Source organism: Cervus canadensis, chromosome 18, assembly GCF_019320065.1.
Source record: "Cervus canadensis isolate Bull #8, Minnesota chromosome 18, ASM1932006v1, whole genome shotgun sequence".
Taxonomy (NCBI): domain Eukaryota; kingdom Metazoa; phylum Chordata; class Mammalia; order Artiodactyla; family Cervidae; genus Cervus; species Cervus canadensis.
This window is the reverse complement of record NC_057403.1, coordinates 62,097,927-62,125,859: the sequence shown is the minus strand read 5'-3', so window position 1 is coordinate 62,125,859 and position 27,933 is coordinate 62,097,927. Positions and strand designations below refer to the sequence as shown.

The window sequence follows — 27,933 nt, the reverse complement described above, 5'->3', positions numbered from 1 at the left end:
GGTGTTGGGCTTCTAGTCTACAAAATTGTAAGACAATAAATTTGTGCTTTGTAAGTAGCAGCATTTATGGTAATTTGTTACAGTACAATAGAAAACCTGTTCACACAAAAATAACACACTTATGTGAATTCCCTGGCAGTTCAGGGCTTAGGACTCAGCACACGCACTGCTGTAGCCCGGATTCAGTCCCTGGTCAGGGATCTAAGGGCCAGCAAGACACATGGCGTGACAGAAACAAAACAAAACACCCCACAAATACACACTTAACAACCACACAAAACCTATACACGACTATCTGTCACTTTATTTGTGATACTGTAAGATGTTACAATAGAGGGAAGCTGGGTCAAGGATTCAAGAATGCTGTTATTTTACAAACTGCATGTGAGTCTACAATCTCTCAAAATAGAAAGTTTAATTAAAAAAAAAAAGATACTGGGTTACTCATCAAAATCCAGGAGGATTTAAGAAGCAAGTTCAGAAGCTGGAAACAATGCCCCCAGATCACACCACAGACCTAGACTGAGGCTGCTGCTGTCCGGGGTCCCACGCACACCGCAGCCGCTGCCCCTACGTGGGCCCAGGAAGGTCTTCGGAGTTCCCCGCCTCTGCCTCACTAGGTCTGGACTGAAAGTCCTGGGCAGGTATCTGACTCAAGAAGCCCAGGTTCCTGACTGAAAACTAGCTACAAAGAGCACTGGGAAATCAATGGTTTTGAATATTGGGCTCCTTGCCTCCCATGAAGCGTGGCATTTATGAAATGTCTTGCAGATTTCTGAGGGGGTGAGGCACCAGACAGACGAAAAGAAGATCCACAATACCTGGTGGTAAAGATTTTCAAAACAGATATTAACATGGAGCTGGGCGCGGGGGCGCGGAAAGGTAACAAATAAGACTGATATGGATATGAGGAAAATTCATGGATGCTTTAGAAAATGTAACAAAAAATAGTCCCAGATATTTTGTTTCTGAAGAGAACAAGGAAAACCAACAAAGGGAGCAATGTAAATAGCTCAAAAAGAGAAGAAAAACAACAGATATTTAAGATATACAGTATTTTAATGGTGAAAATCAATAGGGTTTGAATAGGAGAAGAATCAGTTTATATCTGATATGAAAGAAAGTCATCAAATGTGTTTTCAAAGGTTACTGGGTATTTCTTCCTATGCTCAGAGTGGTCAGAAGTATTTCCTTTGAGTAACTTCAAATTCGCCAATTGTAATGACCAACTTCGTACTAGCTGCAGGGAAACTTTTTTTTAAAAAGTAATACAAATAAATAAATAAAAAAGCAATACAGGGTATCTGCCCTTAGAGAGCTCACAATGAACTTCCAGGTCAGGCACGATTAATGTTTAATATAACCTAAACATTTCCCAATAAACACTAGATTTAAATATACCAAAAGAGCAAATACTATTTTAAATGCATAGTTAAATCACAAGAGAGAAAAGGGAAACCCCCAGGGTGCCAGGATCAAAGAAGGAACTGAAAACCACAGTGGTAGAATATAAGCTGATACACTGGCTCTACAAGGAGCTGAATGGGGTGGGAAGAAGTTTTAATAACTTCCGCCCTGGGTTTTGCTATCCACATGATAACAGGACTAGTCTCGGACTTATAAAAGGTGGAAGGCTAGAACTAAAGTCTCAAATAAAACAGAAACTATGTATCTTCAGGGAAAGGACAGACTAGGAAAAGTTCACTTAACAGCCTATGGAGCAAACAAGAAAGCTGCTCTCTGCTTGGACAGTAGGGAAAAGGGGGAAAAAGTATCTCCTGAGCACTGGAACCCGGGGCCTGTTATCACACAGAGCTGAGGTTCATAATTACTCCAGTTATGATAGCTGAGTGTTCCAGAAACTTCAAAGCAAAAAAAAAGAAAAGAAAACATAAAAAGCCAGGGCACCGAGTGGAGAATTCATCTCACTTTAGAGAAATATAATTTCACTAGGCCATATGAGATCACGCAACAGACAAAACCTTAGTAAAGATGATAAAGAATACTAAACACAAAGGGACATAATCCACTATAAAAGACAACAAATGAAATAAAGACAGCTTTATAACTCTAAGAACTTCTGATAAAAGAACAATCAGACAGAAACTACAAAGGAAGCACACATAAAATGATGATGAATATAAAAGAAAACCTCAAAACTATATGATCCTATGAGAAAAAGAACAAGTAGATTTGCAAACAAATCAAATAAAAATTATAAAAATAAAAAGAAAACACACTTATTGAAATGAAACTCAGTGAACAAGTTAAGATAGATTAGACATAGCTGATGAAAAAGTAAAGAACCGGGACACCGGAAACAGCCAGAAGGCAACTCGGAGAAATAGTGAGGTGAAAAATACTAAAGAAGTGAAGTGATGTGGAGAACAAAATGAAAAGATCTGACATACAGGCATTCTAAAAGGTGATGATAAAATGCAAACAGATAACTGCCCTGCAGATGCTGGACTCGCCGGCACCACGGGTGCGGCCGCCCTGCTGCACCTGTGCCGTTGGGGCAGAGAGGAAGCGGCTATTTCTACGCTCAGTGCTCAGAACCGTGGGCACTAAGAATGGTTTGTAGCCGGACATCACCGAGGGAAAAAAAAAAAAAAAAAAAATGCAAACAGATAATATTCAAAGAGATAATGCCTGAGAAATTTTCAGAACTTTCAAAAGGCATGAATTCTCAGATTTAAGAAACAAAACTAAATCCATACCATCCACACTGTATTGAAACTGCAGAAATTCAACGTCAAAGAAAATATCTTAAAGAGTTTTATTCTCTTCAAGGCATGAATAAGGAAGAATAAAATAACTATACTTCATGGTCAAATATTTAAAGGGCCATTAGTGGGACGGGAGTACAAAGAGAGAGGGTCTGTATCAGGACAGAGTGTGAGAGGGCAGAGCTGGGCTTGAAAAATGGGCAGGATCCCCACAGATGGGAAGAGATGAGGGCACCTAGGGGTGGGGACAGGGAGTCTGAATAAGCTGACGGAGGAAAATATGGGGCAAAGGGAAGGACCCTTCTCTGGCTGTCAAATAGAGTAACAGAAAATAAGTGTGGTTTGCTGGAACTAAAATCCGTTCACTAATATTAAGCTAAAGAATTTGAACTGAACAGTAGGCAAAAAGAATCACATTTTTGAGCAAGTGATAGGATCTAAACTGAATCATTGCCCCAAATCTCTCATTCCAGCAATGGCATCCAGGGTGGATATAGGAAGAAAGACTGCAGTCTTTTAAGTGAATTTAGGAACCAATTATAATAGTCCAAGCTATTCAAAGACTTCAGAAAATATTTCAATTACAAGACAGATGAAAAAGAAAGAAAGACCCAGAAAAGAGGCAATGTCAGTGAAGATGAAATATAAACAGAAGGCAGGAAGAGAGAGAGGGAAAGAATATAAACGAATATTCAGAACATTCTGAAGGTGGAATTAAAAGGACTTAATGGATTGGGCAGTTGGGGGTAGGGGGAGGGTAGGAAAAAGAAAGGAAAGAATTGAAGACTGCACTGAAGCTGGGATGAGTGATTGAGGAAACGGTGGTATATTCTCTCTCCAGAGACAGACAAGCAGTGTGACCCAGCACGTAAGAAAAATGAGTTAGAAAGAAGCTTCAGTTTAGAAGCTCTCTTTGAGAAGCTACTTAGCTTCCCAGGCTCCATTTCTCCAGTACTGTAAAATGGAAGAATTTAGAGAAAATGAATTAAATGTTGGACCACTGTGGTGTCAAGAGGATTCAGAATAAACTTGTAGCAAGCAATGAGAAACATGGGTCTGAAGCCCAGGAGAAAAGCAGTACTGGACGGACAGAGAACTACCAGCACTGAAGAGATGGTCAAAGCTGTCGGAGTACATGCATGACAGTATTAAATGCATAAAAAGAAGAGGCCTTTGAATCCTGAGAAAGCGCTACACAAACACAGAAAAGGTGGCAGTGGAAAGTAGATGACATACCACACTGGGAGAAAGGAGATGCGTTCCATTTTCCACTGCCGATCAATTCCCCTAGGGATTGATAAATGTAAGGAAAACAAAAGCCTTTATCCAAACTTTCCCTACTACATCTGAGAAGCACTGATCCTTCACTTTCATTCTGGTGCTGACCAAAGTCCTATTTCAAAGGAGCTTTAAAAAATACATATATAACTCCAGTTTCATAAAGACAGATACTTCAAAAGCTAAGGCTTTGTGCTGAAATTCTACCTGGCTCATTCTTCTATGATACCGTAAAACATATAGCTGATTGTCCAAGTTGGCCCAGTAAGAAAGCTGGCTTCACCACAACAAGACGGAGAAATTGAGGACCAGACAGGTCCAACGTAAACTAAATCAGAATGACTTTCTGAAATGCTTTCAAAAACTAGGATTTCATGAACCCACAGCATATACAAAAACACAGCTGGGCAGCAGACATGATGCCTGTGGTTAATGCTCTAAAGGAAACTCCCCTCAAATCTTTTCTCTGAAACTAGTTACATGAGACAAGAGTTCAAGATCAAGAGTGTTTTATACACGGGATCCTTTGGATCTTTCTAATTCTCACGTCAAATAAGACATGTCACGCTCTGACTATAGAGAAAATCTTCTCTTTTGGTTCCTACCTGCTACAGTTCACCATCTCGCAAGCAGCTGGGGCTATATGATCCCAGTTTAAAGCAAAAGCCAATGCAAAGTGTGGATTGCTCTTGTTCATTCTCAAATAAGCAGCTACTGAAATTGTAGCATTTCAAATTCAAGGGATGTGAAGTAATTAGCCTCCAACTAATAAAAAAAGAAAAAAAAATTCAAATTCAAGGGAAGTATAACTTTCAAAAGGCTGTGACATTTTTTTTATGGTCATAAGCATCCAGAATTACTATTAGTATATCTAAAGATTAACACTTATTCAGAATCTCCCATTTTCTTAATGATACAGAAATGCTAGCCTAGGTTAGAAATTTTAAATTATTTTGAATGAAATTTATCATAGGTTCCTTCAGGTAACAGGGTTTTGGCAAGAATCCAGGGCTAGTAACTGACTACAGTTAAGTGCTGGACCTCACATCAGCCTGATTTTCAATCCCTGACCAAAATAACGAGAACAAAGCTACTCAGCCTCTCTCATAAGAAAAACTCCCCAATCCAAATAAAAATATTCACCAAATATGCATCTTTGTATATAATCATAACCTCCCACCAAACAGCAGCAAGATGCCTGTATCACAACATGATCAGAATGTAAGAATCACTGGCTGCTAAGCTTAGGACAAATGACATTCTTCACTTTTGGGAAGTGTGACCTCCCATTCAACATTTGGGAATAGTGACCTCCACCACTAAGGACATGTAAAGAGAGAAGTAACACATAGCATTTTAAAGAATCTATAATATACTACAGTCCCTAAATTGGCTTACAACTGCTCTCAGCGTTCATAAAACTCAGATTTTTATCTGAACTCTTAAATGACTGAGAATTAATTAACTTTGATGATTTGATATGACATGGAGACAATCTATAGGTGACACCAAAATCTTAATTTATTCTTTCTCTAACATTTGACGAATGCACCAAAGTGTAGCACTAGTTTAATTCTTTGGGGGGGGGGGGGAGCCTGTTTCTGATAACAGTTTTCAAAGGAGGTAGAATTTTAAGCCATAATACAAACCAGTAGGTTAAGAGGAATCAGTTAACATGACTGTGGAGAAACCTTTGGATACTAGTAAAGTAATGATGTGCAGAAATGTGCCCTTCAACTCATATAACAATGGAGATTTCAAACTGTTGTTGCCTATTTGGCAGCATCTACAAGGATTTAAGGTGCACACATTTGACTCAGCAATTCCACTATAAGAAATCTGTCTTCCAGAAATAATAGCATGAGAACATTAAAAAAAAAAAATGTATTTACAAGGATAACTACAGAACTATTTCTAAGTGCAAAATTTGGAAAACTGACTTATTCACCAATAAGGGAATGGTTGGTTATTCAAATTATAGAATATTCACACAACAGAGTATCATGCAGGCATAAAAAAGTGTAGATGTTTATACTGGACCTGAAAAGATGCCCAAAATAAGATTGTTAAAAAATACAAGTTGCAGATTAATGAAGAAAGAGTAAGTCCATTTTTGTTTTAATGTACATATATTATATTAGCATTACATAGGGAATGATTGGAATATAGCTGATAACTGGCTAAAACGATTAGCGTCTGGGACTGGGAATGAAAGAACTCAAGAGAGGAAAAATCATTTTCCACTTTCTAAGCACAATGGTAAAATTTAAAACAAAACAAATTCTCTAATAAAATAAAAATGTAGAAACTATATATAAAACACAAAAATATTTCATACCAAGAGAATAATCTCATATCATTACAGCAAAGCGTACACATATACCCGATCTTAGGAATGTTTGCTTCTCCTGTGAAAAGACAAGCCATCTTTTCAGGGGAGCTCTGCCCTCTAGTGCACACTTAGAGAGGCTAAGGCACAAGAAGCTACTAAAATCAATCAATCCATGTTACAACCAAAATACTTCCGCTTCACCCCTACCGCATCACAATTCTCTCCTTAAATGAAGGCCTCTCTGTATCTTTTCCAAATCAACTTCCTACCATCTCACCAATTAGGCTTCACAAGAGTCGTAACTGCAGCTACCTACCCTTTCTACGCTTCCCGACACGCCAAGAAGCACCCAACGCATCTTCCTGACTCCTATTTCACACCAAGAGAAACTTGGCACAATCAAGGGTATAGGAAAACAGAATAAAAACTTTAAATTTTATAACACATAAAGGTACCTGGCTCTTAGACTTGTTGCCACTTTAACTCAAGGGTAAAGGCAAAGTTTTTAAAAAGGAGGTTGCTCTGTGTAATAAAGCAACTCCTTGATAGGACTTTCTAAGATCACTAGAATTTGTTCAACTCTGGGCAACCTGGGAAACCAAAAGGGACATTTTCTAGAGGCACAATATTTGCTGGAGGCATTCAATCCCATCCTAGTGACTATAAAGGAAAAATGTCCTTACTTTGCAGCTTTTCTATGTTTGGGTTCTCATTTAGATGCATGAATTACTTGATCCAAATGTCAAAAAGTCTCCCCAAAAAAGTGAAGGGTGGGGTGAAAGGAATATCATTAATCTCTCCATTCATAATCCTTTCAGTTACTAGCTTGGCCTGGAACAATCTCTTCAAATCAAGAATGTGCATGAGGTGAGATCACCTGTAATAAATTCAGAATATTCCAAGTATTCATGGGGAAATCTTAAAAGAATTAATTTCAATTTCAAACCCACTTACCCTATACCTGCAACAACTGTAGAATATACCTAAAAAAAAAAATTTAAGAATAAGCTAATACCAAATGAAGCAGAATATAAGCATCCATTGAAGAACACGAAGGTGAAAGTTGGTACAGGGTTTTCTTGCCCCAACAAAAAGGAGCATTCTGGAGCTGATAAGTAAAGTAACAGCAGTACCAGTGAGGCTGATAGAATCAATCATTTCCTCTTAAAAGCTGTTTCTAGATAGTCCTATTCTGGAACAAATGGTTGCAAGAACAAATGACCTTAAAACAAGCCGACAAGGATATCCCCTACTCGGGTGCCCTGGCAGCTGGGCGGGGGTCCTCACATAAGCGTTCTGCAATGCAGAGTTCAGGCCTCAGGAGGAGTCCGTTGCTGCTGCTGTTTAGTTGCCAAGTTGCACCCGACTCTGCAATCCCATGGACTGCGGCACACCAGACTTCCCTGTCCTTCACGATCTCCTGGAGCTTGCTCAAACTCATGCCCATTGAGTTGGTGATGCCATCGAGCCATCTCATCCTCTGTTGCCCCCTTCTCCTCCTGCACTCAATCTTTTCCAGCATCAGCCTCTTTTCCAACAAGTCAGCTCTTCCCATCAGGTAACCCTAAAGTATTGGAGCTTCAGCCTCTGTCCTTCCAATGAATATTCAGGGTTGATTTCCTTTAGGACTGACTGGTTTGATCTCCTTGCTGTCCAAGGGACTCTTAAGAGGCTTCTCCAGTATCACAATTTGAAAGTATCAATTCTTCAGCGCTCAGCCTTCTTTATGGTCCAACTCTCACATCCCAACTATACATGACTACTGGAAAAACCATAGCCTTGACCATACAGACCTTTGTTGGCAAAGTGGTATCTTTGCTTTCTAAACAAACCTGGAACTCATTTTTAAAATATGCTAGCTCCTTCAGTTTCCTGAGACAAGGCTGAGAGTAAAATGTAACACAGGAAGCCCAGACTAGTCACGGTTAACCGGGAAAAGGCTTACAAAGGAAGCGGGATCAGTCATCCCACTCCCTTCAAAAACAACAAAACACAGAATAGCTTTCAAAGAGGCTTTCATCAGTTATAAAGCTGAAGAGATACTTTTAACAAAAAAAGTCAATTAGGAAAGTAAGAAAGAGTGGTTATAAGGCACAGTGGCTGAGAGCTCAGGCTTTGGTCTCAAGTAGAACTAGACTGGAATCCTGGCTTCACCATCCATCAACTATGCACTTTTAACAAATTAAGAGCACCTCCCTGAGTTTGTTTCCTGATCTGTGAAATGGGCACAAAGTTAGCACGTATGTCTTCAAGTGTCCATCAGGAGTAAATGGAATAATACATGTACATTTAGCACTGTATCTTAAATCTGGTAAACAATCAATAAACAGAAACCACTTATTCTTTTAAAGCAGATAAACATTTAACCTACAATCTGAAAAGACAGTAAGCCTGATACTTAATTTAGAGAACAAGTTGGCTCCAAAAGGTAATTAACTTGACCATTGAAGAGGAACACGGGGTTCAAGCATGTGAGAATCATTTGACTACAGGAACCAGGCAGGCAGCAAAACTGAGGAGCATGAATGGGAATGGGCACAACCCCTCAGCTCTGCTCCAGTTCCTTCCTGCTGTCAGGAAAGGTGGGGGGGGCAGGGGCACAACTTATTTCTGAAGAAAAGCCAATAATCCAAAGTGTTATGCCACCTCTCCTGATTTTCAAATACTGGTCAAATAAAACATCCAAGGATAGATCTGATTCATCAACTGTCGGTTTGTGAATGTCTACCCTGGAGGAGTCTCAAACCGGAAAGTGAAGGATCCCAGCTCCCTAAAACTGTGTCACGGAGGGGACACTACTGGCATTTTGGAAGAGAAAATTCTCTGTGTAAACTGTCCTAACCACTACAGGATATTCAGCACCCCGGAGCCCCACCTACCAAGCACCAATGGTCTCAAGTCATGTGGCACCAGAAGCTCCCTCTCACAACACGTTCCTGACCACCTCCTACTGGCAGAACCACATCCGCTAAGAGCAACAAAGTCACATTCAAACGTTAATGAGAAAGTCCTGAACATCTACTTACAAACAGTAATAAAAGAAGCGCAGGGCCAGCCCTGAGTCAACTGAAGTAAAACCCCAAATTATCATCAAACAGGAAATCTCACTAAGTAGAAAGCTTAGAGCTGGCTGTGGGAACAAACCAAAAGTCTTAACCTCTCTCCTTATATCCAACATGAACTATGACAAAAGGAAATTGCCTTATCTTTTATCTAGCCATTTCTTTTATAATGTTACTAGACATTACAGCTTCCCACCGATCTCTTTTTCCTACAGCAGAGCTTATATACAGAACTACACATGCTCTAAAAAAATCACGGTGGAAGGAATCTCCTGGCAACACGTGAATTCTCCTCTTATGGCTCCTTGTCCTATCCAAGAATGTGTCCAACTTACCACATGGCCCAGCAATTTCATACCCAGGTTCACACACATGCCCCTACAAAAACCTGTACATCAATGTTTGTGTGTGCTTAGTCACTCAGTCGTGTCTGACTCTTTGTGACCCCAGGGACTGCAGCCCACCAGGCTCCTCTGTCCATGGGGACTCTCCAGGCAAGAATACTGGAGTGGGTTGCCATGCCCTCCTCCAGGGGATCTTCCCAATCCAGGGACCAAACCCAGGTCTCCTGAACATGGATGTTTAGAGAAGTATTATTTGTAACAGTCAAAAAGAGCAAACAATCCTATGTCCATCAACTAATGAACAGACAAAAAGAGGTACAGTCATACAATGGAATATTATTCGGCCATAAAAAGGAATGAAGTAGAGACACAGAGACACAAGAATGGGCCTGAGAAACATTACGCTTAGGGATTTCCCTGGTGGTCCAGTGGTTAAGACTCCAAGCTCCCGAAGCAGGGGGCACGGGTTCCATCCCTGGATAGGGAACTAAGATCCCACGTGCTACACGGTGCAGCCAAAAAAACCGAAACACATCATGGTAGTCAAAGAAGTCAGACACAAAACAAGAAATGCAGTATGATTCCATTTACATGAAATGTCCAACAGGCAAATCTAGACAGAGATAGATTAGTGGTTTCCTGGTGGTGGGGAAGAGAGAGGTGTATAAAAATGGAGAGAGACAGCATTTTGGGGGAAGTGCTGCACAACTTGTTCTCTTAAAAACGAATCTGAAAGATATCACAGGTCATGTTAGAATGCCCACTTTCTTCAAATGATCTTAATTATAATAATTACCAATAAGCACTTACTCATGATATTTATTCTTTTGAAATAAGCTGATTATCTTCTTCCGGGAATGGCCCTCCTCTGGCATTCAGTAACCTTATCATGTATATCTACTCACAGGCCCACCGGCGCATGCCACCTGATCAGGCAGTGAGCATCAAACCTGGAGGGAAAGTCACATTTCTGAGGTAGCCTGTCTTTTTTTTTTTTTGCTATTAATATATTTTCTGTGAATAATTCGGAGGTCCTTTCTTCACTGTCAGGCAAAAAACTTGAAATATAATTGTATCTAGCTTTGAGATGCTCCTTTCAATGTGACTGTAACTACTTTAAAAGTAAAATGGCCTAAAAAATAAATCAACATACATCAGAAGTCTGAATGATTAATAATGAGATTAAGATAAAAAATTAGAAACTTTTCCAACCCAGTGCTGTGGCTATGTTTGATTTTTGTTGCTTGAAGTGAAATGCTCAATGATCTCTATCAAAGACTATATATTGAAACTTAAAAGTCAACAAGGTTTTATTAACTCATGTCCAAGGAGTTTGGGAGAGATCAATGGCTCAGACTCTGTTATATGAAGTGAAGGTCCTGGGGATGGACAACTCAAATACACTCAATACCAACAGGTCTTCAACCAGCAGTGTGACACTGTGAGGAATCCTCTCTTCTATTTTGGGGGCAAACAGTGCTAACCTGACACCACCCATGATGATGTCTGAGACTCAACAATGAAGCTTTTTCTCCTTCCTCAACAGATCTAGATGACAACACAAAATTACACAGGAAAATGATGTCTTGAACCCTTATGTTTCACTGCTTTAGATCATTCTCAGTCTATAAAGAGGAATCTAAAACAGTAAGCCCTTAACCAAACCAGTTAATGCCTCTGGCTGGGATCATAAACTCGAATGGGACTAATGGCTGTCCACTGTTGGAATAAAATAAGTAGTAAATGCTGGGTTGAAGACAAGCAGTGAATGTACCAGCCAAACACCCACACACACTGACAGAAGCTGGATTCAGCTGGCCAAGAGGGCTGGAGGGGAGTGGAGGGTGAGAAGTGGATACAGCGTTTAGAGTATTAGGACTAGGAGAATTCAGACACAGCAGGATGAGCATGGTGCTTCTTCTACCAACCGTAGAGTTAACTGTCGTCTCCGATTCCTGCCTCCAGTGAAAACTGGATGTTTGGTTTACTCTATCCCCGAAGTATAAACTTTGGATTTTTTAAGCCAAAGCAGTGTACTATTTTAAACATGTGGAGGAAATGCATTTTCAGTTACAAACGTTTGCTCCTATGATTCTAGCAAAGGATGTGGGACAGGATGTTTTACTCTCCTGCTCTGGTTTTCCTGTATTGCTTAAATCTGTTTAGAGAGGAGAGAAATAAACAAACAAAGTGTTTCTGCTGGGCAACCTCTATTAACTGAACAATTCCAACGCTGAAAAAATACTTTCCTGCGTTAAATAAATCTCATTCAATCCATCTGCTATCTCCTGTAGACGCTTCTCCTGAAGACGCTCCATGCCGTGTGTGTGCAGCCCGCAGCACACACTGACGTCTGCACTGATAAAACGCTGCTAGACACCTCAGAGCAACGGGATTCCTTTTGACCCTGTCTTTTCCCAAGCAAACTACCACCACTGTGGACATTTTTCGAGAGAAATCTCAGAAGAATGATCATGTCAATCTTGAAGGTCATCTTCTGGGATTCATTGAGAAAGTCAAAGTCCATGTATCATTAATGAAATGTGTCCCTGTTTTCATGTACAAACTGTGAGGACTTTTTTACTCAGCCAGACATATCCTTGTAATCTTGTTATGTTTCATTATAGCTTTCAAAGAAGCTCAAGTTCCACCTTACGCTGTCAGAAGCAGTGAGTTCTTTAATCTGCTGAAGGACACACTGGCTGACCCATCTGGATGCCCCTGTGTCCATCTCCATGCTGCTCCTTGCCACAGATGCTGTCCCGTATGGGTGTATTGACAACAGACTCTCTTCTTGATCCAACTTTAGTCAGGCTCCTTTGAAACCTCTTCTCCATGAGGTCTCAAACTCGGCCCCCCTCCTTGTTGGGCTTGCAGAGCTCAATTTTAGCAAGAATTCTGCTAAATCAGGTTAAACAGAATCACCCACCCTTGATAGCTGACCACGCTCAGTATGAACAATTTCCTTATTTCCTGCCTTTGATGTGTAAGTCCTTGGCCCACCTTCAACAAGAACCTTGTTGGGTCAGTTAAGCCAGAATCTTCTCACCTCTGATGTCTCCGCTCAGCACTGGTCCATCCACAGACCATCCTCCCACCCCTAATTCTGCTCCCTGGCCATAAATCCCCAGCTCTCTTTGCTGTATGCAAAGTTAAGCCTGAAAACTATAATGAGGTACACACGAGTCAGAATGGTCATCATCACAAAATCGACAAACAATAAATGCTGGAGAGTGTGGAGAAAAGGGAACCGCCTTGCACTGTTGGTAGGAATGTAAACTGATACAGCCACTATGGAAAACAGCATACAGCTTTCTTAACAAACTAAAAACAGACCTACTATGTGACCAAGCAATCCCACCACTGAGCATACACCCAGAGAAAACCATAATTCAGAAAGACACATGCACCCCAATTGTTCACTGCGGCATTATTTACAACAGCCAGGACATGGAAACAACCTACATGTCTGTCAACAGAGGAATGGATAAAGAAAATGGGGTACATCTATACAATGGAACATCACTCAGGCAGAAAAAGAAAAATGAAACCAAGTCCTTTGTAGAGATGTTTATGGACCTAGAGACTGTCATACACAGTGAAGTTAAGTCAGAAAAACAAATACCGTATATTAACACATATGTGTGAAATCTGAAAAAATGGTATAGATGATCTTACTTACAGAGCACAGATAGACACAGATGCAGAGAACAAAGGCATGGATACCCAGGGGGAGAGGGGGGGACAGGATGACCTGGGAGACGGGGACTGACATGTTTACACTGACACTGCATGAGACAGGGAATGATGAGAACCTTCTCTCCAGCACAAGGCGCTCTGCTCAGCGCTCTGGTGACCTAGCAGGCAGCAAACCCAAAAGAGAGGGAGGCATGGATACCGTGACTGACTCGCTCTGCCGTACAGCAGAAACTAACACAACATCGTAACGCGACGGACACCAAAAAAACTAAAAAATAAAAAGTCAAGCTGATCTTTCTCCCCTTAGTGTGCAGTTGTTAATACCTACTGCAATAATCCTGAATAAATCTTCCTTGCATTTTAACAAGTAGAGGATAATTTTTTCCTTCATGAGCCTCAGTGGCCAATGGAGTCCCCAGCAGAGAAAGGACGGAGGGAGGAATGGGATATTTGGTTATTTATCCCCCGGATGATCCATCGCGCAAGCGTAGCTCTCAGCTCCCGACAGGAGGTCCTCCTTATCCTCACTGCCACAGGCTACCCACTGCCGTGCCCCTCAGGTCGAGGGGTGGTGACGGAGCCTCATTATTACTAATCCCAGGGATACCGCACTCACACTATCTGTGTAGTCTTTTATTACATTGTGAGTTCTCAAAATCTCCTAGAGGTGTCCTAATTTGAGGATGCCATCTGTTTCCTTCTGGTTCCCACTAAAACAGCAGATTTCTTATCTCTGAAAGGCTAGTAGCTCTTTCTAAGAAAAAAAGGCGTGAATACAGAATACAGTGAGATTTTCATGACTGACTCAGTGACTTAAACAAGGTGACCTTGCCAAGATGCCACTTCTCCCTCCTCCAGTTACCTTCAGAATTATGGAACAGTATTTTCTGAAACACTGTTTCCAAGTAGAATCTCTATTTTAAGAAACACCCAAGGAAGCTAGAAATAAAAATTATGCTACTTGAAACTAACTAGGCTAGAAATCTAAGGCAGAAGAAATTCTGACTTTATTTCTATCCAGCACTTAATCCACGGTAAGTTTCACAGTAACACTTTCAATAAATGCAAGAGGCATTGTTTAATAATGGTTTAATAATACCAGATACAAGCCTGTTAACCCAGAGACATGCCTGCAGAAGGCTAATTCTATATATAGTCTACAGCAGTATTAGTTAAATACAGGTTGTAAGAGATTGTGAAATTGATTCAATGGGTCATAACACTCTTTCAAAAAACATATACTACACATAATAATAGACATAAAATAGAAGTCACCAGACATACCTATATTTATGGGTAGACTAAGTCATAATGTAGGGATTCCCTGGTAGCTCAGATGGTAAAGAACCTGCCTGCAATGAGGGAGACCAGGGTTTGATACCTGGGTTGGGAAGATTCACTGGAGAAGGGAATGCAGAAGAGAACTCCACTCCAGTATTCTGGCCTGGAAAATACCATGGACAGAGGAGCCTGGCAGGCTACAGTCCATGGGGTCGCAAAGAGTCAGAAACAACTAAGCGACTTGCACTTCACTTAAGTCATAACATAAGATATATTTCTTATTGTGAGTGGCAGTCAATAATGTCTGAAAGTCACTGGTCTGCAGAGAATCCCTCTCAGACACTAGAAAGCTAAAAGCATGTTGCTTTAGCTTAGAGCCTCCTATTTTTTTCTCAGCCTTCACAAAAAAAAAAACACAAAACAAAACTTCACCGTTTTAGGGGGAAAGGATGAAGCAACAAACTGAAAGGTCAGCAAATCAACTATAGGTGACTTGTTCCACCCCAAACACCTCAAGAAGAGAGAGCTCTGCTCAGGAGTCAGGTGATCAGTGCTGTGATGGGAGTGAGTGGCCCATGTTCACCTCTCTCGAGGTGAACCTCCTTCTTCCACCTCCTTCTTCCAAGGAAAGAATTCTAGTCTTCAGCTCAAAATAACTCATGTACTATGGAAAGTATGAAGGGAGAAAAACTGTTAAGTTCTTGACAATGTGCTAATAAAATTATTTGTAAGTCACCCTTGACCTTTTTTTGTTCCTAGGAGATCCTCGGGGTGGAAGGAAGTATTCAACTCAAATCTTTATTACAAGTTATGATGAACTGCTGATATTTACATTCAAAAATCATTTTTAAAATGTGAAGTCTACTATATGTTCAGCTCTGTGGCCAACACTGTAAACCAGGACTTTGCTCAGAATCAAACAAGAAGCCTGCATCCTCCATTCTGCAAGCATTGTTCTCTGCATCCTCCATTTTGGCAGGTATTTCAGCAAAGACAGAACCGCAGTGGAATTCCTTCTCCCAGGAAAGGAGCCATGAGAGCTACAGGTAAGGGCGCCCTTGTTGTGAAAATAGCTTCTCCAATGTGCCAGGTACACCTCGGCCTCAGACAAGACTACTCACCCTGACCCGGCAGGAAGTGACGGCACAGATGAAGGAATGTTAGACTGGGGTTTTTCTTTCTCGTTTTGCTTGAAGAAGGATTTGGCTTCTTTAGATGTGGCATCCACTTCCTTAATCACCCTGTAAAGAAAGAGACACCAAGTTTACCAGCAGAAGAAAAGGAGAGAAACAAAATCTAAGAAAAAGGCATAAAGAACCAAGGAAAAAACTACTGGGCTCTCTGTAAATTCTGGCTGCTGAGCGTTATGGTTAAAATTTACTGCAACAGTTCTAGACAGACATTAGCCCTTATTAATTTAACAATGAAACAACAGCAAATGGAAGTCTGATGTCTCTCAAACCCCCTCCATTACTTCTGTCACAAGACCGTCACCCTGAATCACAGCCCACGTGAGATCACCGAAGTGAAGACTGGAAGGGCTTTCCCACTGCACCTCACGTGCACATTAGTGCTCACGCTTAAGTCAAAGTGGGAACAGGGAGGTGGAGTAGTTGGGAGAAACACACTGGCATTATTTCAAGGAGAAAAGTAACAGTATAAACAATTGGGAATACTCTAAAGAAGGCTCCTGTTCTATACCTTAAACAACCCAAAGATGAAACAAAATTCCTTAAAACCAGCTACACAGATAGTGATTTAGGAGTGAAGAAAGCTACCCGACTGGGAACCCTGTCCAATTTCAAATCTGAGAAAACTGGCCTCAATAAAACTGAGTCCTAAAGGATCAAATGAAGATATGAATTTGATGCCAGAAATTTCTGATAAAGAGGGGAAATGCCTTATGTCTGCCTTGGGTTTCCCAAGTGAATAAAAATGTCTGAGGAATTTTGTTTAACTCCAATCTGTCTGTCTGAGGGTCCAAGATTATGGTGTTATTCTGAGTGTTCGAACAGGTCATTCACAATAATGACAGACAAATCCTATATTCCAGATTTGCAAAGAACAGAATTTTCTTTTTCCTTCTAGACTTCTTGGGACTAGAACCAAATTTTTATAATATAAACTATCTACTCTTGCACCCGGTACTATTTCACCATCACAAGTAGCACAAAATGAGAGTTTTACATATAAGAATCATTGGGACTTCCCTGGTGGTCCAGTGGCTAGGGCTCCATGCTCCCAATGCAGGGGGCTCAACCTGGGCAGGGAACTGGATCCCACATGACACAGCTAAAAGATCTCACATTCTGCAACTGTGTGGATCACAACTAACTGTGGAAAATTATCAGACGGGGATACCAGATCACCTTACCTGTCTCCTGAGAAACCTGTATGCAGGTCAAGAAGCAACAGTTAGAACATGGAACAACGGATTGGTTCAAAACTGGGAAAAGAGTACATCACAGCTGTATACCATCATCCTGCTTATTTAACTCATATACAGAGTGTGTGTGTGTGCTCAGTCGTGTCTGACCCTTTGCAACCCACGTTGCCCGCCAGGCTCCTCTATCCGTGGGGATTCTCCAGGCAAGACTATTGGACTGGGTTGCCATGCCCTCCTCCAGGGGATCTTCCCAACCCAGGGATCAAATCCAGGTCTCCCACATTGGAGACGGATCCTTTACCATCTGAGCCACCAGGGAAATGTGAAATTCACATCTCACCATGTGAAATGCCAGGCTGGATGAATCACAAGTGAGAATCAAGACTGCTGGGAGAAATATCAACAACCTCAGTTATGCAGATGATACCACCCTAATGGGGGAAAATGAAGAGGAACTAAAGAGCCTCTTGATGAGGATGAAAGAGTACAGTGAAAAAGCTGGCTTGAAACTCAACATTAAGAAAACTAAGACCATGGTATCTGGTCCCATACCTTCATGGGAAATGGAAAGGGAAAAAGTGGAAGCAATGACAGATTTTATCTTCTTGGGCTCCAAAATCACTGCAGATGGTGACTGCAGCCATGAAATTAAAAGTTGCTTGCTTCTTGGAAAGAAAGCTATGACAAACCTGGACAAAAGCAGAGCCATCACTTTGCCAACAAACATCCGTTTAAGTGAGGGATATGGTTTCCCCAATAGTCATGTAGGGATGTGAGAGCTGGTCCATTAAGAAGGCTGAGTGCCAAAGAATTGCTGCTTTCGAACTGTGATACTGAAGAAAACTCTTCAGAGTCCCCTGGACTGCAAGGAGATCAAACCAGTCAATCCAAAAGGAAGTCAACCATGAATATTCACTGGAAGGACTGATGCTGAAGCTCCAAAACTTTAGCCACCTGATGCAAAGAGCTGACTCATTGGAAAAGACCTTGATGCTGGAAAAGATTGAAGGCAGGAGGAAAACTGGGCAACAGAGGATGAGATATTTAAACAGCATCACCAACTCAATGGACATGAATACGAGCAAACTCCAGGAGATGGTGGGGGACAGAGAAGCATGGAGTGCTATAGTTCATGAGGTCTAAAATAATCAGACTCAATTCAACAACTGAACAACAACTGCTGTCCTAAGAAAATCTCTCCATAATACGTCAAGAGTCAAAAACAGAGGGAGAATCTATATGATAGATTAGACCATCATCCCCTAAATAAACATTTCTTCCCTGTTGACCAAGAAGATACTCCCCAAACTCCACAGATGATGAGCTTGGATATATTACTTCAATGGTCAATGAGATGTTCACTGATTTGAGAGGAAAAGAAGCTTTAAATGTATTTGTGCATTTTTACTTGTCCCTTGAAATCCTCCCTTTAGCCATAAGAATATGCCTCAAGGAGCTGCTGGTCTAAGACAGCGTAAAGACACATGCTGCAAGTCTCAACCCAATCAGCAGCTTGGACACCAGCCTAGATGAAGTGAACTCCAGATATCAAGAAACACATGTGTAACAAATAAACGGGTATTATTGCACACCGCTTTTGGGGGGATGGTCGGTAGCATTCCTGGACCAACAGCTAACACATTTACAATTCATGAGTAAGAACACTGATATCTAAGGAGTTAAGTTACTTTTTCTTATCTAGAGATTAAGCAGCAATGCTAGAGAAGAATCTTTTAACTCTACTTTCCAAATATGGTTGCCATAAATTTCCTAGCTCTCATGCTGTCCAGAACTGACACTACTCCAATGAAAAGAGAGGGTATCACCCCACCTTGGAACTGAGTGGGCATCGCTCCTCAGCCTTTTGGCTAAGATCAAGCGTGGAACTGAGTGGGCTTTTGTGGCTGCATCAGCTCACGAGGTTCAGGGGAAAGGGCACTTCTAAGACTTGCTGAGAAAAGTGATACAGAGCTTTCAGGTGGCTCTCTCTCGGAATGCACCTCTAAAACATCACGTTACCACATAAAAAGCCTGTCTGCCTTGAAGCCACCATGCTGGAGAGAACACATGGGAATACCACAGGGAGAGAGAGATATCTAAGGAGCCTGTTCCAGACCCCAAGTGCTTGAGTCTTCCTGGCCCAGACACCAGACAAGGAAGTAAATAAACTATCAAGATGGTCCCAGACCCAGCCACTAAGTACAACTGCAAGACAGGCTCTGCACAAGAACCATCTAGCTGAGCCCAGCCACCCCACAATGAAGAGAAATTATACTAAAACAATGGTCTTACTTAAGGCTAAGTTTTGGGGTGATTCCTTACACTGCAATAGAAAAAAAAACAAAATAAACTTATGTATAAACCTTAGACTTGCAGAGTCCAAGAATACTGGCCTGGAAAGTTGCTTTAAATCTCCTTGCCCTGGGCAGAATCTGGGGAGACCTAAGATGGTTCATGAAGAGAAGTGAAATCTTTCGCTTGGAAATGCTGGTCTGAACACATGCTTTACTTTCTACTTCCTACCAAAATCCTACCAAATAGTCGTAATAAATTTACAAAAGCAGAACTACACAAAAGATAAGAACAGGTATAATAAGAGAAAGATATCAATTAAATTTTTGAAGGTAGAAAGCAAACAGACAAGTTAACAGTTAATTGAGGTCTTTGGTCTGCTCTCTCAAGCTGTAGCCGTGTGGAATGGTCAATAAACAAGCCATATCCTACAAAGGCTAAGGAAATTGAGATACCAGGAATCTTTGAAGGTGGAGGAGGGGAGTGGGGTTAAAACCAACTGAATGTTTATATCAGGAGCACCCAGGTCCCAGATTCCCTTCTCCACCAGGTACCACAGGTTACTGACTGCAACCAATCCAGCAGAATCCATTACTTGGCAGAAAGATGAGAAACCACCAAAGTTCTAGACTCAAAGGGCAGGGCTGAAGTTTCAAGACTCATTCTCAAAACAGACAAATTAAATGAAAATGTATCTACTCAGATTTCCCGTGCCACAGCAACCCCAAAGGTTATGTGTTTCCTGTGTGTTTGCATGAATGTGTTATTAGATGGAGTTGCTACCTAACCTGTACTGGACTTTGCACCAGTAAGAAACAAACATGTGTCATGCTACTGACATCCTGGGTTTATTTGTTACCCCAGCATGCCAAGTCTAGCCTTACTATTACATCAATTTAACTGACAGGAATTTCAGAATAAGAGAAAATATGGGAGGTTATCAACAAAAAGAAAAATTTCCTAGAAGGATAAGTTTCCACAAAATGGCTGCTCCAAAGGACACCTGACCTAGCAATTTACTTTATTTCTTTATTTAAAATAAATATTTTGACCGCACCAGCCACCTTACAGGATCTTCGTTCCCTGTCCAGAGATCGAATGCAGGACACAGCAGGGACAGCCTCAAATCCTAACCACTAGGCTGCCAGGGAACTCTCATGACCCCACAATGTAAAAAGTTCCACATCAAGGCACAGCATTATTAAAGTTCAGAAGGCTAGTGATTTGAGAAGATACAAATCATGTGCCCCCAAATTACAGGGAAAGTAAAAGACTTTATGTAAAGTATGCTTTGTTTTCTTATTTTACCACATATGAACAATATGTTTCTGCCAGCAATCTAAGACAATTGAGTGGACATTATCTAAAAAAGCAACCTAGATGCAGGCACTGTGTTACATGTGAGACACAGAAAAAGATGTAACATGGTCTCTGCCTTGACTGGCTCACAGTCCATTGGGACAGCCAATCATGAAAACAAGTCATAACAAAATATGATATACGGTAAGTGCCATAAAGCAAGCAAAGAAAAAAGGATAAGCTGTGGGGGAAAAAGTATAAGGAAAAAGAATCTCTATAAATTTATTACTGTCGATGTACAGAACAGACTTTTGGACTCTGTGGGAGAAGGCGAGGGTGGGATGTTTCGAGAGAACAGCATCAAAACATGTATATTATCTATGGTGAAACAGATCACCAGCCCAGGTTGGATGCATGAGACAAGTGCTCAGGGCTGGTGCACTGGGAAGACCCAGAGGGAGCGGGTAGAGAGGGAGGTGGGAGGGGGGATCGGGATGGGGAATACATGTAAAACCATGGCTGATTCATGTCAATGTATGACAAAACCCACTACAATATTGTAAAGTAATTAGCCTCCAACTAATAAAAATAAATGAAAAACAACAACAACAACAAAAAAACACCATACCTGAGCTACAGAATACTGTACTGTGAAACTGTATAATCCTCTGAGTAAAAAAAAAAAAAAATTATTACTGTCAAAGTCTTATTCATATTCACTAGGGAAAAAAGTTCTATTAACTGGGATATTTCTCTCAGGGACTCTGGTAAAGGACACAAAGGAATAACAAGCAGAATACTGTACACTGAGGCTATGTCTAGAAGAACTCCAGTTTTAACAAGCAATGAGAAGAGATTCGCAGGAATTCCCTGGGGGTCCAGCGGTTAGTATTCAGTGCTCTCACTGTCAAGGCCTGAGTTCAGTCCCTGTCTGAGAAACTAAGAGCCCGCGATCCATGGGGGCAGCCAGAAAAAAAAAAGAAGGGCGGGGGAAGCTATCAAAATATCTTCAAGTAAGAGAACAGTTAAATTATAGACCACTTCTAATACACAAGAGGGATCCCTGTCAGGAAAAGGCCCACCATTAGCAACAGCTAATTCAAGTGCTATCAGCAGAAATTCCATCTTAACTTCATTTTCACTTAATCAGAACTTCCTGAAAAGTCTTTATTTAGCAGAAACTTTCCATGACTGGCCTCTTCCAAAAGGTGAATCATTTAGGAAAGTCTGAGCTAACTGGCTCAGCTGGTTATATGATAAGGAAGGGTAAAAAAAAAAATGACTACTTTTCCTCATTCCCCAATGTTAATGAGCTACACATTTTTCAAGTGGAGAAAAACTGAAACAAAATGGTAAAAACTCAAAATTTAGCATTTAAAACATATTAAGAAAAAAACTAAAACATAAATCTTTGCTAACACTACCTTATGCTTATACTTATAAATCCTTCCCAGTCATTATAGTTCTTTCTCATTTTTTTAAGATGTAGGAATGCTCTTAATTGATACAAAGACAGAAAGAGCAGAATAATGACATCAGGAAATTAAAAGATAAGCTCAAATCCATTTACCAAGTTTACATCAATTAAAATTCAGGCCCTCCAAATTCTTACATAATGTTCCTTATAATACATAAATTTAACTATAAAATGCTGCCAACATGCCAATTATTATCAGAATTTTTGTTTAGAAAGAAAAAATCCCAGATAACTTTTCCTTAGCATGTTATATGTCTCTGCAATATATATGTTTAGACAAATAAGCATATATACTACCTTTGAATATAAAATATATATATATGTGAGTGTGTATATCTATTGGAAAAAAAAGTGTTTCCTTATTCATATTTGTTTCTTTGATAGATACTGGGCTGCCCTCTTCTGACAAATGACAGAAACAGCAGGCTCCCTGGATACTCATCCAGTATTTAAAATCATGATGCATTTGCTTAAAAAATGAAATGGGAAAAAAATTTTTTAAAGAAAATTTGTGCCAACTATATTTATAAGTATTAATAAATTCACAAAATTTAATTTGATTAGGAAATTTAATGATTTTTCATAACAACAGTTATTCACCAGCTTCTCTTACTCTGTCAAGTCAATGGTAGGGTTATAATAAATCTTTTTCAGATATCCTGTATGATACGTGGGAAATAATGCAAACCAAGAAACATTTCCAAAAATTTAAAACCTATATTCCTAATGATATATTAAATTCTTTCTATATTTTTTCCAAACCATTAGAGGTTCACCTTCAGTGTTGCATACTACCCTCTCTGTTGGACAACTCAATAGTTCCCAGTGTGATTTCTGGCAGCAAAATACATTCTTAATTCACATCATCAAGATTTATTTAATGGATCCCGAAAAGGATTATAAGGGAAAAGACTGTCTTTGTAATGGAGAATCCCAACAGATACCGCCTAAGCAATCTAACTCATCAGCACCAGTGCTGGCTGGTAATGATATGATGCGCTGAGGAGAACAAATCATCAGTGCAGTATTTTTGTCTAAAGTGATTAACATGAAGCTAACCATGAGGAAACAATGCAACAACCGAAACTGAGAGACATTCTGCCACACAGATGAGCTCTTAACACCACATGCATGGGGTAATCCTGGACTAGATTTTGGACTGGACAAGAAATACAGATATTAAGAACATTTTGAAATAACTATGGAAAGATCTGACTAGAATTGTACATAGAGCTACCAAAAATGTGAGCTGCAAACTACCTGCTACTGGTCTAACAAAAGATAGGTACAAAAATTTTGAGTATTTAAAAACTCGCCTAGAAATTTGATGTCACAATATTCAAGATAACGAATGATGAACTCACAGCATTAAACAGAACATATACCAATTATTGCAAAGTACTCACATGTGATATTACTGTATTAGTCATGTGCAGTTAGACCATACTACAGTGAGAAAGTTTAGGGTTATTTTCTCAATTAAAACCCCAAAATGTGATAAAATGCAACCATTTCTCTTTACAAATTGTTATTTTTATAATCATTTTTTAAATCATATGACTTTAAAATTTATATGTTAATACTAAGAAATTGTTATTATTTTTTAATCCTAAATTGCTGATGGCAAAAAAAAAAAAAACCCCACACTGTATGTCTCTGCAAAAAAACACTCTTTTTTTAAAAATATCTTTCCTGAATGCAACAAGTAATAAACCACATGATGATAACAGAAGTGACTTCAAAGAAATGAACGGCAACTGAGGTGAAGCTGATTTTACTCTATGAGCCCTCACACACTGGGCTTGGTTTTCGATCACACAGGGCTAAGACCACAATGAGTTCTTTGCAGAGATGTTTTAGCTAGTAAAGTAACAAATTCACAAAAACTTCTGCAGAATTTACATATAAAACCTGAAGAAATAAGCACAAAATCAAAAGAATTATTTGAAAGAAACACTACTGAATTCAAAAGTCAATAGAAACAGATGCAAAATTCCATTCATTGGCATTGTGGCCTTTTGAGAAAGAAGTACTTTCAGTTGCTGAACTAAACAGAATAAACCATCCCCAGGACATCAGTAAAAGACCATATCAGTGATGCTTGCTTGGAAATCTTGGTGAATCTGTGACAAGGAAGGTAGTTCAAGTTTAACTTTCCAATGACACCATGGCTTGAAGTATTCGGGATCTGGCTTATGATAAACTATGACAAAGTTAGCAAAGTGTTTCTTCAATGCAATTTGAAGAATGACAAATTACTGCTGATATGAAAATTATTTTAATATTTGTGACTTAAACATGAGGGTGATATTAAAAGGTCTTTTTTTAAAAAATCAGTTTCTTGTTAACATTAACTGACAGTGATCTTTATAATAAAAGTAGGATCACATGACAACGGACAAGATTCGAAGTGTAAGTGTTTGGAAGAGTTAAGTTCCAATGACACAGCTGCAGGACAGGGAAACAGTTTAGATTAAGGAGTCTGTGCTAGAACATAAATCAACATACTGCTTCCTTTGCTGAGAAAAATCTTACTACAAAACAAAAACAAAAAACCCCACTATTCTGAGCACAGTAGGAAAACCTGTGAATCATATAAAGCTAATGCATTAAATTTAAAAGACTATATTTGATAAACTGAAAGCTGATCATAAATGTGGATATATTATCATGTATGCTGAGGTACAGTGGTTATGAAGAAAGTGCCGTAAGAATGATGAACTACAGAGAAATGTAGTGCTTCCAAAAGAGAAACATTAACCACATGGTCCCCAGTTCTGAAGATCTCAATGAGATAGTAAAACATGCTTATCTGTCTGCTTTGGTCAGTGTTTTTTTTAGGCTTTGTTTTGTTTTGTTTGAGGGTTGGGGGGCTATGGCAGGAACTTTGAAGGATCTTAAGTTTCTTGACCAGAAATTGAACCTGGACCCTCAGCAGTGAAAACAGAGTCCTAACCACTTGACCGTCAGGGAATTCCCAGTTTGGTGTTTTCAACAACCTTAGTACTTTTCATACAAGGATGAGACTGAATATATTTTTCGGAAGCAAATAAATAATAAGAGCAAAAGTGAAAAATAAAAGCCTGAAGAACAGTCCCTACAAATTAACATGTTTGACAGAATATTTTGAATTATACTTTCCATAAAAAAAAAAAAATCCACACATAGAGAATTCATGTATCCAGAATTCCTTTTTCCCATTGAAATATAACTTAAATTTAATTATAACTTGACAGGATAAACGACTGGAACTGACTACTGATGAAGCATGGAAGGTGAAATTGGAAAACACAGTTATTACTAATCATTTCATGATGAACCTAAATCATTACTCTCTATGCTTTAAACTTATATAGTGCTGTACATAAATTATTTCCTCAATAAAACTGCAAGAAAAAAAAGTTATTAATGACTTTGTTTGGAAAAAAAATGAAAATCCTGAACTTAATGAGACTGCATTAAAATTCACACGTCCATCTCCATTAATTTTACATTATTGCAGATTATTATTTAAATTATCTGCAGTGAAGGACCTTGACATAAAATTTTCAACGTGTTGTAGAACAGTATTATTGTAAAAGACAATCAAAAGAAATTATTAGAAAAATAAATTTAAAAGAGACACAATACAGCCTTTTGAGATGGATTTCATTATGATGAATATTATTTTTTAAAAAATTAAAAAGAAGACAAGGAAGAACACCAACACAGAAACAGTAATTTACAAATACATTATCCTCTAGGAGCAGGGCTGTCACCAATCCCACTTAGACTAGATAATTAACGAGAAAGAAATAAGCCATATTGACACATTAAGAACTAGAAAAATTAATATAAACAGTACTTTTTCAAAGTATGTGTCTAGATGTTAAGTATTAGGAACTGATACTCTACTCTTAGTTTCTTGTTTCAATTATAGAATTAAAGTGGATTCCTTTTATCAATCACTTACACTCACACTTTCAATGACCAACATGTAGAGTTACTGGGAATTCCCTGGTGGTCCAGGGGTTAGGACTCAGCGCTTTCGGCACCGAGGTCGGGGTTTCGACCCCTTGTCCAGGAACCGAGATCTCACAAGTTTTTTCGGGGTACAGCCAAGGGAAAAAAAAAAAGAGTATGGTTGTATAACTCTTTTCCTTTTCTTATTTATGTTCATTTTGATTGTATATATTGAAATATAGCTTTATATCTGCATGTTAAATCTTATTGTTAAAAGTGTGAGCTTGCATTTTCTATCTTTTTAACATACTTTTCTAATAATTCCTTTTGTTGTGTTTTATGAAAGTATTGGTCTGCAGCAGTCTGAACATTTAAAATCAGGATCCTTCACTAGAGCAAGTTGAGAGAATAATTTTTATTAATGTGAAATCTACTGGATGTGAGAGTTACATTGAGTCACCATGGAAAATATCTTTGTTCTTAGGAAACAGGAATGAAGTATTTAAGAGTGAAGTGTCATGAGACCTACAACTCTTAAAAGGTTCAGCCAAAACCAAAAGAGAGAAATACAGATACAGATGGTGGAGAAAGAGGCAAAACATTTACAGGTGAGTCAGTATGACAGGCATATTCACTGTAATACTGTTCTTAGAACACTTCTGTAAGTGTAAAATTTTTGAGAAGAAAAAGGGAGAAGGAAAAAAAAATAACACAAAAAGAGTGGAAATATCTACGCATGTGTGCTGAGTACTCTGTCGCTTCAGTCACATCTGACTCTGTGACCCCATGGACTGCAGCCTGCCAGGATCGTCTGGTCCATGGGATGCTTCAGGTCAAAATAATGGATAGGGCTGCCTTGCCCTTCTCCAGGAAATATATATATGTGTAACTTACTTCATAGTAGAAAGTAACACAACATTGTGAATCAACTGTATTCCAATAAAAAAAGAGCCAAGACCACCACCAACAAAAAAATAATAATAGTTTTCCTTCACATCATTTATAAAACAATGCCAAAACTTTTTCCAAGATATATTTTCACTAGATGAAACAACTGTTGGAAATTAGATATTAATTGTTTTTAAGAACATCAACTTTAAGGAAAATGACATTACTGATTGGCAGGCACTTCAACTGTTCTCCTCTAGCTCTAAATTACAAATCCACTGTTTTCATATTATAATTTTTTAAAAATGGGAAAGAAGAAATTCTAGGCATGTGGCTCTCATCCAAAACAACCAGAGTATTAAGCCTGTACTGTTTTTCTAAACTAGTAACAAATCTATGAATCAACTGAAAAAAGTAATATTGAGATGAGGAAACAGAATCAGAATCAAACTTCTCTCTTAGTACTTTCAACTGTCACCTGATTTCAAACGTTTTATTGGGACTTATACTTCAAAGTTAGGGAAAGTAATTAAGGGAGAAAGAGCCAGACACAAAGCATGGCAACGAGTAAGTGGAAACAGAGAGTTAACTCTTACAATTTTGTTGTTTCTGTTCAGCCAACCGTTTCATACTACCCGAAAACTACATTATCATATGGGAAAGGACATTCTCATGTTCCCTGATGATTAATGGAGCCACTGTTTTCCTTGAGTTCAACTGTAACTCATCCAAAATATTAAGATAGGTTGGAAAGAGGACAGATGTCTAACATCATTTAGAAACATCATGTTCCTTTTTAGGGGCTTGCCTCCCTGGTAGTCCAGAGGTTAACAATCACTGGGCAATGCAAGGGACACGGGTCTGATCCCTGATCTAGAAAGATTCCACATGCCTAGGGGCAGCGAAGCCTGTGCATCACAACTA

At 39.4% G+C, this 27,933-nt stretch overlaps 1 protein-coding gene and 1 non-coding gene across 2 annotated transcripts in view; one reads left to right on the top strand and one right to left on the bottom strand.

The window, feature by feature from the left end:
* Positions 1–27,933, bottom strand: part of CFDP1 (craniofacial development protein 1) — a 98,686-nt gene that overhangs the window by 63,185 nt on the left and 7,568 nt on the right. The window contains exon 5 of the mRNA XM_043436915.1: positions 15,847–15,966. Coding sequence (XP_043292850.1) covers positions 15,847–15,966 — 120 coding nt within the window. The remainder of the gene's footprint in view (positions 1–15,846; positions 15,967–27,933) is intronic.
* LOC122421833 lies at positions 2,461–2,594 on the top strand. The gene has a single exon (XR_006263642.1). It is a non-coding gene; the product is annotated as a small nucleolar RNA SNORA43 (small nucleolar RNA).